At 44.7% G+C, this 16,552-nt stretch overlaps 1 protein-coding gene across 2 annotated transcripts in view; it reads left to right on the top strand.

Moving 5' to 3' along the window:
* SHQ1 (SHQ1, H/ACA ribonucleoprotein assembly factor) overlaps positions 1-9,304 on the top strand; it is a 141,833-nt gene extending 132,529 nt beyond the window's left edge. The window contains exon 10 of one of the 2 annotated variants that reach the window (XM_064275012.1): positions 1,795-9,304. In XM_064275012.1, coding sequence (XP_064131082.1) covers positions 1,795-2,341 — 547 coding nt within the window. In that variant the 3' untranslated portion in view covers positions 2,342-9,304. The remainder of the gene's footprint in view (positions 1-1,794) is intronic. The other variant, XM_003409997.4, reaches the window with a different exon arrangement.
* Positions 9,305-16,552: the final 7,248 nt, after the last annotated feature.

The raw sequence follows: 16,552 nt of genomic DNA on the forward strand, positions 1-16,552 counted from the left end.
ACAGCAGCTCTACTCTGCACACACGGGGCCACCATGAGTTGGAACTGACTCAGCAACAACAGAAGCCGCGTTAACATGCTTACATTTTCACTCACTGCTGCATTTTTTCAGTTGTCACATCAGAAGATTTTCCTTTCTAGAACAGTATAGAGATGGTGTTTGGAGACCTCAGTATGGTTTATGCTGCCTTTTTAAAAAACAAAAACAAAACAACTAAATGTATTCAATAGTGGAAAGGTTTACCTATTCAATGCAGTGTCATGTTACAAATCTAGCAGGTAATTCAGAGAAAACTATCCTCTGAAATAATTGGCAATGGCTGTCTGATAAAAAGGAAAAGCATTTTGTGCTGCACACTAACAGTGCTTTTTTCTTTTTCATACGTTAAAATTTTTGAACAGGTATTACATTTATGTGAGTTAAATACAAAACGGTGTGGGGTGCAGTCTCCTTCTCTCCACTCTCTTCTGTCATCCCCCATCTTTCCAGTGTCTGCTGATAAGTACACAAGCAAATACAAATATTTGTTTTTATTTCTTCCCTTTTTTTTTTAATTCCATAAGAAGCAACATATACATATACTGTGTTTGTTGTTGCTGTCATTAAGCAGTATATCTGGATTAGCCCGTGGAGAGCTTCATTCTTGATACAGCTGTATTCTTTTGTATAAATATGCCCTAACGTATTTAAGCAGTCCCATACTGACAGACATTTAGTTATTTCCAACGTTTTTGGTTTTAAAAGCAATGCTTTAATAAATAACCTTGTGCATAAGTCATATAGCAAGCATATGTGCTAACCAGTTGCCACCGAGTCGATTCTGACTCATGGCGATCCCATGTGTGACAGAGAACTGTGCTCCATAGGATTTTCAGTGGCTGATTTTTTTACAAGGAGATTACCAGGCTTTTTTTCCAAGGTGCCGCTGGAGGGACTGAACCACCAACCTTTCGCTTAGCAGTCTGGTGCAGTAACTGTTTGCACCTCGCAGGAATTTACAAGCATATCTGCTACGTGTGCTAAAGTTCTAGAAGAGGGATTGCTGGGTCAAGGGTATGTACATTTTCAGTTGTGAAAGTTATTGCCAAAATCTCCTTTGTAGGAGTTGTACCTATTTAACCTCCCACAAACAATGTATGAAAGCACCTTTTTTTTTTCTGCACAGCTTTGTTAACAGAGTTATCAAATGTTTGTTTTCTTGCTAATCTGATAGGTGAAAAATACATCATAGTATGATTTTAATTTGCATTTCTCTTATTTGGCTGAAGTTGAGTATCTTTTCCTATATTTAAAGGTGGTTTTTGTATTTCCTTTTGTGAGAATTGTCTGCTTGCATCATGGGCCCATTTTTCTGTTGGATTGTTATTTTCTTATCTATTTTTAGGAAGTCCGTTAGGGAGATTAGGCCTTGGTCTGTGATATGAGTTGCAAATATTTTTAACAATTTTACATTTGTCTTCTGATCTTACTTACAATGATTTTTTGCCCTACAGAACCAGCTCATTTTTTTTTTTTTTTTTCAGTTGGATTTGTTAGCCTTTTGTGGCTTCTGAATTTTGAGTCATTGTTGCAAAGGCCTTCCTCATTCTAGGCTCACAAAGAAATTCTCCAGTGTTTCCTCATAGTACTCTAATGGCCTCCCTTTTTACATTTGATTCATTTGGATTTTATTCTGTTATAGCATATAAAGTATGGGTCCAACTTTATTTTTTAAAGTAGTGTACCCTGTTGTCATCAGGCCATTTAATGAATAGTCCTAACTTTAAAAATATATATGTATATATTTTTTTCAAGGTCCAAAAAATTGGCAGCTCTTGCAGAAGCCTTAAAGAAGGAGTCCCTTACAAAGGCCCAGCTGGGATTAGAACTGGAAGAACTGGAAACGGCAGCCCTTCTTGTCCAGGAGGAAGAAACGGCATTAAAAGCAGCCTGCTCAGTTTCCAGGCAGCAGACACCTTGCTCCAGTCCTGAGGAAAGTGATTCAGAGGAATCGGACAGTACCTCATCCTCCTCAACCCAAGACTCGGATTCAGAGCAAGATGAGCTCCGAGAGAACGAATCCAAGCCAGGAGGTTCTTTGCAGGGTCCCCTTCTCGAAGAAGGCAGTGCCCTGCTTATTGATGGTGGTGGGGTATGCAGAAACATGACCCTCCTGAAGTCTGAGGGCAGTCAGGGGAAGCCACTTGCCCCTTCTTGTGCTCTGGGAAGGTCTGGGCCTCTGATAGAAGAGCTGGGAGACCAACTGAAAACCGCAGTCCAGGTTTCTGAAGCTGAGGGCTCGGTGGCTGGGAACGACAGCAGTGTGCAGGAAAAAGATGACTGGCAGGCACCAATTAATTGATTCCAAGTGGTCTTATTCATTGTCAAGAATCGTGTCAGATTTGGTTGCGTCCATGAATCAGAATTCCTCATTTTCACCCTGTACATTTTTTTAGGATATATAACATTGTTTTTCAGTGAGCTAATGCTTATACCCTTTGCTTTCCTTGTTGCAGCTTTAAAAATAAAGTTTTGAAGTGTTTTTACCAAAGTAAAACAAAGTATGTACAAAAGTAATTAATGTTCGAGGTGAAAATAATAGTTCTACTGCCAGAATCTCTAGAATGTGGAGTCCATTAATATTTTAAATAGCTTTACTGGGAGGTACTTGACTGCACATACTTCAGTGGTACAGTTTGGTAAGCGTTGACATGGGTACACCAAGTGACACTGTCATCACAATCAAGATCATGAATTTACCCGTCATCCCCAGTGTCCTTGTGCTCTTTTGTAACCTCTCCCTCCTGCCCTCCCCACGTGTCACCCACCCCCATTTCCCATGCAAACACCAATCTGCTTTCTGTCACTACACTTTAGGTTGCATTTTCTAGAATTTTATGTAAGTTCAATTATGTAATATATACTCTTTTTTTGTGAGGCTTAATCTACTCAGTGTAATTATTTTGAGAGTCCTCCATGTGGTAGCATGTATCAAGAGGGTTTTTGTTTGTTTTTTAATTGCTGAATAGTATCTCATAGAATAGGTTTATCCATTCGCTTATTGATGGACATCTGGGTGGTTTCCAGTTTTGGGCTCTTCCAAATAAAGCTGTTTTCAACATTTGTATACAACTCTTTGTGTTAACATATGCTTTCATTTCCCTCAGGTAAATGTCTGGGAGTGAAATAACTGACTCGTACAGTAGGTGTACGTTTGACTTTTTAAGAAACTGTCAAACTGTTTTCCAGAGTGGTTGTACCATTTTATGTTGCCACTAGGAGTGCATGAGGGTCCCAGTTCCTCTTCTTTCTTCTCATCACTTGGTATGGCCAGTCTTTTTCATTTTTACCATTCTAAGAAGCACACAGTGGTGTCTCACTGTGGTTTTAATTTGCATTTCTCTGAGACTGATGATGTTGAGCATCTTTTCGTAAGCTTATTTGTCATCCCCACATCTCTGATGAAATGGCTATTCAAATCTTTTGCCCGTTTTTCAGGCTGAGTTGTTTCTCATTTTTGAGTTTTGAGAGTTCTTTATCAATTCTGGGTACAAGTCCATTATAACATGTTTTGCAAATATTCTCTTCTACCTTGTGGCTCCTTTTTATGCCCTTAACAGTATCTTTCAAAGAGCAGAAGTTTTTTAATTTGATGAAGTCCAGTTTATCAGGTTTTTCTTTTTATAGACTGTGCTTTTGGTGGTGTATCTTAAAAAGCTTTACCTAATCCAAGGTTACAAAGGTTTTCCCCTATTTTTCTTCTAGAAGTTTTATAGTTTTTGGCTTTACAATTAGGTCTGTGATCAATTTTGAGTTAATTTTTTAATAAAATGTGAGATAGAGGTCAAGATTCATTTTCTTTCCCATATGGGTGTTCAGCTGTTCTGATGTTATTTTTGAAAAAACTGCCCTTTCTGCATTGAGCCTTTATCAAAACCCAATAGACTATATTTTTGTGGGTTTGTTTTTAGACTCTTTATTCTGTTGTTTTGGGCTATGTGCCCATCCTTTTTCCCTTCTGAGTATATAGATCAGTTTGGGGAGAAATGACACCTTAACAATATTGAGTTTTCCAACCCATGTATGTCCTAGTTCTCCATTTATTTAGATCTTTAATTTCTCTCAGCAGTTGTTCGTAGTTTTCAATATATATGTATTTTATATCTTTTTTATTAAATATTTCATATTGTTTGATGGTGTTCTGTAAATAGCACTTTTGTAAATGGCTGTCATCCATATCTCTGGTCTTTTTCCTCTGGCTGCTTTTAAAGTATTATCTGAATCACCAGTGCTAAACAATTTCATTATGATGTGCCTAGGCGTAATTTTCTTCATATTTCTTGTGATTGGGGTTTGTTGAGATTCTTGAGTCTGAAGGGTTTATAGTTCTATAGAATTTGCAGAGTATTAAGCCATCCATTATTTTTTCTGTTCCCCCCTCTCATTTTGGAGACTCTATATGTATCACTGTCCTGCAGCTCACTGATGCTTTTTTTTTATATTTTTCCCTGCATGTTTTGTGTAGTTTCTATTGCCATGCCTTCAGGTTCACTGATCTTTTCTTCTGTAGTATCCAGTCATCTTTCATTCATTCTATCCAGTGTATTTTTCATCTCAGACATTGTAGTTTTCATCTCTAGACATTAGACTTGTTTTTTTTGTTCTATTTTAAAAATATATCTTCTATGCATCAACTTAAGTTTTTGAACATATGGAATACAGTTATTCTAACTTTTAACATTCACTGATTCTGACATCCAGATCAGCTCTGGATCGGTACCAACTGAGTTTTCTCTCCATCATGAGCACGTTTTTCTGCTTCTTTATATGCCGTGTAATCTTTGACTGGATGGATGCCAAGCATTGTGAATTTTACTTTGTTGGGTACTGGATATCTATTCCTATAAAAATTCTTTTGTTTGGAGATGCAGTGAAGTTGTTTGGAAATAGTTTGATCCTTTTGGGCCTTGCTTCTGTAATTTGTCAGCAGGTCTGCAGGAGTGCTCCATCTATAGGAATTATTCCCTAATACTGAGGCATGGTCTTCTGAGTACTCTACCCAGTGCCTGTGAACTAAGAGTTTCTGCAGTCTGGCTGACAGTAATAGGTGCTGTTCTTGGCCCTGTGTGAGTGCTGAGTGCTGTTCCCACTAGCCCTTTCAGGCACTTCTTTCCCTGGCCTCAGATAGTTCCTCACTACATGCCTTGATCAGTAAGTACTCTCTTGAATACTCAAGGGGGACCCTCTGTTTATCTCTGGGATTCTCTGTGCAGCTCTCACCTCTCTGTTTCTCTGTCCTGTGAACTCTAGCTGCCTGGGTTTCCCTAAATCCTCAGTTCTGTCTCCTGAACTCTAGGAGGCCCCTGGGTTCTACCTGGGCTGTCCCTCCCTGCACAGCCTGGAAAGCCTTTCAAGGCAGTAAGCTGGACAGTCATAGGCACACCTTGTTTCCCATCCCTTAGCATCCCTGTCTTTTGTAACCTGATGTCCAGGGTCTTGAAAGCCATTGTTTCACGTGTTGCTTCTTTTCTGGTGTGTCAGGTGGGAGGATAAATCTGGCCCTATGATGCCATCTTGATCAGAAGCATAAATCTCCCATTGATATTTTAAATATAAATTTTTGTACTTGAGTGTAAGGTCCCAGGGGGCAGGGTGTGTGTCTTGTTACCACTGAATCTTGGTTCCCATGGTCTCAGTGCTTCATAAATATTTGTTGAATGAAAGAACATGAAATAAACCAATTTGCCTTGGGAAGGAAATGAAATGAAACCGGTATGTATTAATTTCAGTAGCATTTTTATGTCAAGAAAGGCTATGATCCCTTTTACTTTGGGCTTATAAAGCTTGTGAGTATTTCTATTTCCAATATAAACTCCAGCTTGTATAAGCATGATAGTTAGGATGACTCTACCATTTGACATGCATGTTAACGCTTGAGCACTACATCAGCATTGTCAGAATGTGTTCAAGACTTTCTCAGGCTCCCCGGAGAGCTTCAGAATCCCTACAACCATTGAAAGTTCGTGTCTCCTCAGTACTACGTTACCTGAAGCCAGTTTGAAAAAGCATTATCTGTTACTCCTCTCATTTACACTGATATTGGTGGACTGATCTTGGGTGGAAAAACCTGTTACTCCCTTCCTCAAAGAACGAGCAAACATGATTCTTCCCGGACATCCTCAAAACAAAGGAGCTCATTAAACAATGCTCATGTACATTACAGACAACATGAGTGACCCCTTGAATTTCAGACTCCACGTCCACAGCGTTTCCCTTACCCTCTTTGTTCACAGGGGGCTAAAGCTTTGTTATATCACATTACCTTGTTTAAGATGGATGAAGAACACTATACCGTGTCTGTAACCCAAAACATGTCCAAAGGTGCTGCCTTTTATTTTTTTTAAACTGGACACCTGCCAAGCAACTTTAGGGATCGCCTGTACCACATGAAGGAGCCCTGGTGGCACAATGGTTAAGTGCTTGGTTGCTAACTGGAAGTTTAGAGGTTTGAACCCACCAGCCGCTCCACGGGAGAAAAGACCTGGTAATTTGATCCAGTAAAGATTTTAGCCTAAGAAACCCTATGGAGCCATTCTGTTCTGTCTTACAGGGTAACTATGAGTCATAATAGACTCGATGGCACACAAAAACAACATAACCATATGAGTTTCCTAAGCACCCTGGGCGATGGGAGAAACATAAGTTGGGGAAAGCACAGGGAGGAGACCTGAGTGATGCCTAGTCAGAGCACAGTGGGAAGAACCAAGGCTTTAGGGTTGACGACACACAGAGTTGAGTTCAAATCGGCACAGTTGGGACCAGCACACAGGCACGCCAACCTTTGAACTTTTTTCTTCATCTTATGCACGGGACCAGAACTACTTTCCTGCTTGTGTTACAGGATTATGAAACTGTCCAAAACACTTTATAAACTGGAAACCATTACGCCACATAAGGCTCTATTATTATTGTCTTGCTTCCCAGAACCTAACAGGGAACTACCTGGCAACAGGTCGCTGGGGGAGCTGTGAGTCAGCCCCGCTAATAGTTTCAGAGGCATGCTAGTGTTAAAAGTCTGTACAGTTCAGCAGATTAGATAGAAATATTAATTATATCAGTGAATCACAGCATTGCCTCATCTTCTGGGTTTGCATAATCATTGACCTATTTTTCTCTTGTCCCCTCTCTCCTCTCCCGTTATCCTTGAAGAATAATGCAGGGCCCGACTGTGGGCAGGTCGCATTTAGGTGCCTGTAACTAGGCTGCTATCATCTTTCACGGGCACAAGATTAATTTACAGATGAGACAGGGCTGCTGTCTACCACATTCTAAATGGGTAGAACAGCTGGGGGATGGTTTTCACACCTGCTAATGGTTGTGCGGATCAAATTCTGTTACCAAGAGTTGAGGGGAGGAGAGACAAGGCCAAGTTTTCTCAGGTATAAGATTTTATAAAAATTAGTATTTTAAATCAGAGAGGCTGCTGGATATCTATCTTGTTATGGAGAGATTTTTATATGTTGTAACTGGAACTTGACCTAGTTAGTCAATGATGCCAAAACAGAATCCTCTAAGAGAAAACAGAAATGAGTTAATGACTTAACAACTTAATCTAGGAACAAAAGTATAAAAAATACACCAAATTTCAGGGGATATCTAAGTCAACTGGCATAATAAAATCTATTAAGAAAACATTCTGCATCCCACTTTGGAGAGTGGCATCTGGGGTCTTAAACACTAGCAAGCGGCCATCTAAGATGCATCAATTGGTCTCAACCCACCTGGAGCAAAGGAGAATGAAGAACACCAAGGACACAAGGTAATTACCAGCCCAAGAGGTAGAAGGGGCCACACAAACCAGAGACTCCATCAGCCTGAGACCAGAAGAACTAGATAGTGCCCAGCTACAACCGATGACTGCCCTGACTGGGAACACAACAGAGAACCCCTGAGGGAGCAGGAGAGCAGTGGGATGCAGACCCCAAATTCTCGTAAAAAGGCCAGACTTAATGGTGTGACTGAGACTAGAAGAACCACGGTGGTCATGACCCCTAGACCCTCTGTTAGCCCAAGACAGGAACCATTCCCAAAGCCAACTCTTCAGACAGGGATTGGACTGGACAATGGGATAGAAAAAGATGCTGGTGAAGAATGAGCTTCTTGAATCAATCTGGAGGGGAGATGAGAGGGCAGAAGGGGTCCGAAGCTGGTGGAATGGACACAAAAAGAGAGTGGAGGAAAGAAGCGAGCTATCTCGTTAGGGGGAGAGCAATTAGGAGCATATAGCAAGGTGTATATAAGTTTTTGTATAAGAGACTGACTTGATTTGTAAACTTCCACTTAAAGCACAATCAAAAAAAATACACCAAAGCCTCCAAACTTACTAGGTTTAAAAATGCAGAATGCCCCCCTGTATAAAATCGTCTGTATGGACTGACTGACATTCCACATCAGGTAACTTCAAGTGAAGCTTCATACACACAAACCTTCCTGAGTGTTTAGTCAGGCATCTCCATGAAAGCAAATCAGATATTGCAAATGTTTCCTTAACATCATTCCATCTCAGTCCCCGAGGGAATTTTTGTTTGTGGCCGGCTCCCTTTCCCGCCAGTTTTCTGAAAGTGTTATATATAGTTTCAATCCATACCAAGTGAAGGAAGCATTGATTAGACTTGATTTAAGGCAGCGAGTGATAAATGCAGCTGGGAAATTGATTGATGCCTCTCAAGTGACTAGGGCACAGCCATCCACAGTTGACACAACTCTTGTCTCAAGGCTGGAGAAAACAAACAGGGAAACACATGTCAGACAGATAAATGACTCCGCTGTCTGGGGCTTTCTGCGGAGGCCATTTGTTTCCGAGATAAGGAAGACTGCTCTCCAAAGTCACCAAGAGATAAGCTAGAGGAAAAGGATGAATGTGGAATCAAGACGCCTCAGCACTTGAAAAAATAAAAAGGAAGAAGGGGTTTTTACCTCCGGGAGCAATCTTGTATGTGGGTCTGCTGTCGTTTTGCCTCAGTCATGCTGGGAGCAGCGGTTTGGCCGGGCAGGCCTAGTCCTAGCGAGGACCACGTGCGGAAGGCTCCGTGTCTCCGGTATTTTAAGTGTTGGCAGTGGCATGCTGTTATCGTTGATGGTGTTTCCAGGGAGGCATTTCCCTGGAGTGAGCGAGCTCTCAGGGGAAGGGGCAGCAGAACAGGGCTGACTGAAGACCCACTTCCAGCCACCTGGCCTGAAGTACCCCTGGCTCCAGTAGTTTGGCCACCCGCCCAGAAGCCCTGTGAAAACAGGAGCCCCATCGCAAACCAGTGTCTCTCTTGAGCCTGGCCCACAATACATGCTTAAGTATTCGTTGTATGTATGTTTTGAACACATAGTTTGTGTTTTGTGTTTTCCCTCCTTGATGTTTGCTCCTGCCTTGCTTTCTTTCCTCCCTTTGAGTTAGCTTGCCTGAGTTTACATTTCACCCACCCTTAAGGCCGCCGTTCAGACACCACTTCCTCCAGGAGGTCACCCTTCATTCCTCCTGGCTGGAAACATTTGTATCTTCTGAACTCCTGTAACAATTTATAACATTCTCCAGGGTCCTTGTTCCCGTCTCTGCTGCTGGGTGCACACGTTTCCTACCTCCTCTCCCAGAGCACAAGCTCCATTATCTGTCTCAACTCTGAGTCCTGCACAATACCTACCACAATGGTCTGTCCACAGAACGCTTTCAAATGCCACCTGTCGGAAGGAAAACCAAACCAAGCAAATAACCAACAAAGGAGACAACTGAACAACTTAAATGAATAAGTGCCCTCAAACTATCTAGGGATCCCCACTGAGCACAGCAAGACCAAGTGCCTTTTTGTGTTTTCTTGGTTCCGTGAGTCTTAGTTCTCTTGTGTATCTCCTTCTCCGCCAGCCTGGGCTCCTCGTGTCCTGGCCCAATTGTGCACATATGTTCTGTTTTTCCCTGTTGCTGTCCCTCCCCAACCCGGAGCCCCAGGTGTTCTCAACTCACTGCCTTCTCGGCTCGGATCAGCTGGCAGGTGGAAGGTCTGCTGGGAGGGACCCCCAAAGCCCCACTGGGGGCAGTGCCCCCTGATGTGGCAGGCATCACCCAGTCCTGATGGAAGAGCCTTGAATCCAAGGCATCAGAGCAGGGAAGAGTGATTCCAACCAGGCTATTTCTTAGGGCAGCGAATGCCAGAGTTCTATATTCAGATTTCTATAAAACTGAAATTAGAAACAAAACAGAATCCTGGGGAAAGGTGCAGAGGGCTACTGTCATAAGGCTGTCAACCTGTGATTTTGCACGTACAGCTTTACCAAACCAGCCACCTTCTACCGAAACCATCACTTCAAAAAGCCTGTTAAGATCAAAAATAAAAAGACATTACTTCAGAATAAAAATCCTCTGGATTGAACACATTTAGCTTCAAAAAAACCTCTGTCACCTGAGAACCACAGTTACCTTTTCAGCACCTGTGTTTCCTGTCTTTTTTTCCTATGTGTGTGTATACATAAAAAAAACATATATATATATATATTTACGCACACCGATTTTTTAAAGCAAAATTGGAATCCCGCGCTACATAAGTTTTATGCCCCTTTTTTCTCCTTACATGAGGTCATGAATATTGTCCCATGTCACTGAAAAGCCTCCCAGAATATGGCTTCTCCTAGCTGCATTAATTTTTTTTTTTTTAGCTGCATTTGTGTAGTTTTATCGTAATAGAAGTACAGATTCTCAGAGGTAAATTTGATGTATCAGGATTTTCCTGTGTTGTGTGTTTGCTAAGCACAGACGCCTAGGTTCTAGGTTCTGTAGGTTCCTCTGCTCAGCAACTCTTCCTCAGCTGCACATTAGCGGCTGGTTTGGTTTTAAAGTCAGTTTACCCTTGAGTGGAAACCCTGGTGGCACAGGGGTTAAGTGCTATGGCTGCTAACCAAAGCATCGGCAGTTCAAATCTGCCAGGTGCTCCTTGTAAACTCTGTGGGGCAGTTCTCCTCTGTCCTGTAGGGTCGCTATGAAGTTAAGCGCTCGGTTGGTAGTCAAAAGGTCTGCAGTTCAAACCCACCAGCTGCTCTGCAGGAGAAAGATGTGGCAGTCTGGAAACCCTGAGGGGCAGTTCTACTCTGTCCTGTAGGGTCGCTATGAGTTGAAATTGACTCGATGGCAGTGGGTTTTATACCTTGAGTTGGAGAAGAGACAGGGTTTTAAAATCCCTGGGTAGTGCAAACAGTTAATGTGCTCAGTTGCTAACTGAAGGGTTGGCAGTTCAAATCCACTCAGGAGTGCTTCAGAAGAAAGGCCCAGTGGTCTACTTAAAAAAATCAGCCACCGAAAGCCCTATAGAGCACAGCTCTACCCTGACGCACATCAGGCCACCATGAGTTGGAGCCGACTTGATGGCACCTGGTTTTTTGAGCCACACCTTCTACCAAGCACTGTGCTGGGCTGTCTTGCCCTAAGATGTCAGTCAGGAACATGTCTCCCCTTCAGTCCTCCTAGAGGCACAGATGCTACCACTGGAGGAGGCTTTGGGTGTGTTGAGACCCTGTGGCTCTCCCCTTAGCTGACTGGATCTGGACTGACCTTGACCCAAGGACAGACTGTGAGGTCAGCTGGTCTGGAGAGCCTGGCCCCATTAATCCAGGGGCTTGCACCTCTGAGTACACACTTGGACCGTCTGACAAAGTTCTAAAAAGGACTAATGCCCAGCCCCCTCTCCTAACATGGGACCAGAGTCTCTGGGGGTGTCTAAACGGGCAAGAGCTGGGATCATCCAACTGGTACTTTCAGAAATCCGAAGTGGGAAATGCAGACAGGGTCAGGCCCTTCCTTGGCAGGAGATGTTGAAGGTGAGGGGATACACTGAGAGAAGTCTCCAAGTAGACCTGGAGTGAGTCTTTAGCAAATGCAATTTAGGAAGGAGAAGAAATGTGAGTTATGTAGTGGAGAAAAGACAGAGGAGGGTGAGGACACCACCTGGTTGTGGAAAAAAGGAGCAGATAGGCACAAAAGGATGCAGACACAGAAGTGAAGTCATATCAATCTCTGAAGTGACAATTCAGACATTTCTACCCTGATGTCCTAAGAGCAGCCTCAGATCCCTATTCTACCCTTTCAGCTTGACTCTATGCCTGTGCTTCCACTTGGAGTTCAGAAGACACCCATTTCTCTTTTTGATGATTAGCTCAGAGGCCTTTCTTGCAAGTACCAAGAAACCTGACACAACTAATGAGGATTTATTAGCTCATGAGCTGAAAAGTCTACTAATAAAGTGGATTTCAGGAGAGGCTTGACCCAGCTGCTCAATAATGTGACCATAGCCCCTGTTTCTTGTGGTTTCCCTACTGTACCATCCTTAATGTTGATTTCATCCCAGTTTGGACACCTTTCATGTCCCAAGATGGTTGCCAGCAGCCCCTAGAGCTACCTACTTTCTTGTTAACATCCATTAGAAAAGAGATTATCTGTGTCCCAGCAGTCCCAGGAAATATCCTCAGATTTACTCTGGATCAGTTTAGATAAAAACACTGAATCATTCAGTTTGCCAGTGTCATATGGCCACCCTTGGAGCTAGGGGCAAAGTCAGGGCTGCTTTGCTAGGTGGGGGAACAATACCAGGAAAGCAACTGTATCAGCTTAGTAGGGCTGCCATAACAAATTACCTCAAATTGGGTGGCTTAAAGCAACAGAAATTTCCTTTCTCACAGTTCTGGAGGCTAGAAGTTCTGGATGCTCTGAGGGAAATTCAGTTTCATGCCTCTCTTAGCTTCTGGTAGCAGCTGGCACTCCTTGGTTGATAGCAGTATCACTCCAGTCTCTGTGACTGTTGTCACATGGCCTTCTTCCTGTGTGTGCGTATGTCTCCAGGTGGCCTTCATATAAGGGCACTAGTTATTGGGTTGAGGACCCACCCTAATCCAGCAAGACCTCCTCTTAACTAATTACATCTGCAAAAAACCCTATTTCCAAATAACGTCACATTCACAGGTTTCAGGTGGGCATGAATTGTGGAGGAATGCCACTCAACCTAGTATAGCAATGAAAATCGCTTGCCACCCTTTTCACCAACCCCCCTGGGGTAGTCATGGGGGTGCACCACTCAGCTCTCCCTTCCCCAGAAAACTCCTGCGAGGAGTGAGGGGGCTGACAGCCTTTAGATGCCACACCTCTGCTCCATGACCTGCCAGAGGGTTCAACACAACTCACCCCTAGGCTGCCCCCAGCTAGTGACTGGCCTTTGTAAGGCACTAGAGCTGGGCCATCCTGCCCAACGTGGGACCCCTCTAGCAGGTGGTCTTTGCTCTGGGGCTCCCCATTGGCCCTCTGGGACTTCCTCAGAGCGGCACTACAGGCTGGGACTCTCCCTACTCAATCCTCCTTCCGGCCTTGCTCTCCCCACTCCTGTGTCCTCTCCCTTTATCCTTCACAGGCGAGTTGTTGTTATCTGCTGTCCAGTTGGCCCCCAACATATGGCGACCCCATGCACAACAGAATAAAATGCTGCTAGGTCCTGTACCATCCCCATGGTTGGTTGTGGATTAGAGTGTTGTGACCCACAGATATTGCTACTGGCTGATTTTCAGAAGTCGATCACTGGGCCTTTCTCCCTAGTTTGTCTCAGTCTGGAAGTTCTGCTGAAACCTGTGAAGCATCAGAGCAACACGTGAGCCTCCACTGACAGACAGTGGTGGCTGCGCACGAGATGAGTTGAGGTACACTGGCCGGGAATTGAACCAGGTTTCTCGAGCGGAAGGTGGGAATTCTATCATTGAACCACCCACTTCTAATTCCATTTTGGCATCTGCTTCACAGAGGACTGAACTGACACACCCTCGGTCTCTGAGCTACCCTGAGTGAGCCTCTGAGTTTCACCAAGGAGCTCAGCTCAAACATACCTTGTCACACAAATACCTGTGAGGAAAAGATTAGGCCCTTCATATAGGACACCAAGGTTCAAGAGGTTAGGTAACTTGCCTGACACCACATTGCACAAAGGTCAGCCCTGGATTGCAAACCCAGATCTTTGACTTGGAAGCTGTGCTCTCACCAGCTTTATGTGCTGTCCCTTGTAGAAGTCTGGACACCCAAGGTCACCTGTCTCCTGAAGAGAAAAAAAAAATTTTTTTTTGAAGAGAGGAGAGGGTGAATCCCAAGGTGTGGCCACTCCAGTGGGCTTTTCTGGAATCACTTCCCCCATGCAGGGCAAAGGAGGGGGTTGTTGATGGGTCAGTCCAGGGCCAAGATGGCCACGGTCCACCCTACCGGGCAGGGGACAGGCTAAGGGCAACTACTTCCCCGTGGAGCGTGGAGACTTGACAGGGGACACTTCCACATGAATGGCATTGTTGGTGCATAAATCATCTTGGCACGGCCTTTAAGAAAAAAAAAAAGAGTCAGATGTTGTTTGAGAGGCCCAGAAACCGCAGCTAAGGGAGCAGGCCGGCGGCGCTGGGGCGGGGCTGAGCGCCTAGCTTCACTGCGCCCGAGATAAATGAGAGCGCCTGTTCTGCGTTACGCAAGTCCACCCCCTCTAAGACGCGGCATTGTCCACTGACTTGTCTAATTATGTGTCTTAGAGCCACATCACTCTCCCCAGAGCAGCGGGGGTCCTTCTGGCGGAAGGAGGACGATGATTGCTCCATCTGTTCCTCTGGTGCCATAGGGCGGTGCGAGCCGCGCGCGGGCGGCGCCAGGAGGGCGTGCGGGCGTGGAAAGGAACGGGAGGGCGCGCGCGCGAGCGGGGCAGGGTGACTGCCGCGGACAGGTGCCGCGAGAAAGGGGATCCCAGTTGCAGGTGCAGATGCCAGGCTCGCCAAGGTTGTAGAATATGCTTAATTACAGTCAACCAGAGGGTTGTTTTATTTAAGAACTCTAGGAGGCGGGTTCAGCTGACGTTTCGAGCAGAGTTGGAGAGGGTAGCAAGCTGGAAGCTGCTCCTTCATGGGAGGGATCTGCTTCTCAGAATTTCCTGCTATGTGAAAAGAATTACCTGGAATAAGGAGAGACTTTAAGTTTTTTTTTTTTTTAAGATAGAAGTCAAGACCCCCTGCCCCACCACCCCCATCCCCAACTGATGAAATTGTTGTTTGGCCTGAAGCAGATACCTAATTCATAAACATATTCCTCCCAGTAACAGTGTTTCTGTGTGGACACCTGGTTCTCAGTACACACTGAGTAATCACCTGGAGAGGAGGGCACAGAGGTGATCAAAAATAGGGCTTTTGGAACCAAATGCCACTAATAGCGTCCATGCTTCCTGTCCCTTACAGTTTGCAAAGTGCGTTCCTCTGTGCTGCCCCATTTTCCACAGTGGCAGGCAGCGGTGGTCCCCTTTTAAAGGTGAAGAGCCCGAGGGGCACTTCGGTTTTCACAGGGCGGGCACACAGGCAGTGGGAGCAGAGGACTCAGTCTCCCAAAGGCAGGCTGACCCAAATGGGTGGAGCAGAGGGAGGTTAGAGGGGAAAGGAGCCTGTTGGTGGAGGGATGTGCCCTGTGAGCTGGAGCGCATGGGCAACCAGATTTTTCAGGCTGGCCAGGACAGATGGGGCAAGGGTGAGCAAAGTTACTGGCTTGGTGGTGGTGGGGGAGGTGGGGAGACCTATAAAGTTACCTCCACTTGTGGGTCCTACCTCAGCACGGTATCATACACAAAAAAGCAAGCAAGCAAGAAAATCAGTCTAGTGTCCACAGAAATTGAAAAGCCATTGCGTATTTACTGTAGTCCCTGGGGCATCTAAGCAAATACTGTAAAACCTTCTTTCTTGCCCTCTCTCATTCTTACTCTTACTCTCTGTCTTTCTCTTATCATACCACTGTCCCCAAATCTCACCTTGTCCCCTCCAAACTTCCCTACATTTCTCTTTCAGAATTTGCCTCACAGGTTTCTTCCCTCCTTCCCTTCTCCTCCCTCTCGGTGGCTCTGATTTTGATCCTACAGTACCTGACCTGCCCTTCCTGAAAGAAATATAAAAGTTACCCACCCTGTAGCTCCTCCCACTAAGAGAGTACAGGGCAGGGGTCAGCAAACTTTGGCCTGTGGGCCAAACCCCGCCAGCTGCCTATTTTTGTACAGCCTGCAATCTGAGAAATTTTTTTTTTTTTTTTTTTACATTTTTAAATGATTGAAAAAAAAATTGTGGAAATGTGCGTTCTCTCTTGTTACATAAGTGCCTACATAATATCCTTGGTTTTGCCTCTTGGACCACAAACCCTACAATATTTCTCATCTGGCCCTTTACAGAAAATGTTTGCCCACTCCTGCTTCCAGGGAAGAGGGTTATGGAGACTCATGCAGTAGAATTTCGGGTGCCTGGCCCTGGCCTTCTGGGGTTTTCTGTGCTCTCCTGGGCTTTGGGGGAAGCTGGAGTCAGAGGGATGAGGCCCCCATACACATATGCTAGTCTGGGAGGGCAGTCCATGGGTGAGAGGGGCTGCTTTTGAAGCAAACCCACTGGAAGTTGTCATGGGGGCCAGCAGGGGCATATTTGTTTTCCCAGAGTTGGGAAGACTTGCACCTGATCACTCAGGGACTGGGAGCACAGGAGTTCTGTTACAGGTTCCCCTTTATAA

This window comes from Loxodonta africana, chromosome 22 (genome assembly GCF_030014295.1).
Source record: "Loxodonta africana isolate mLoxAfr1 chromosome 22, mLoxAfr1.hap2, whole genome shotgun sequence".
Taxonomy (NCBI): Eukaryota; Metazoa; Chordata; class Mammalia; order Proboscidea; family Elephantidae; genus Loxodonta; species Loxodonta africana.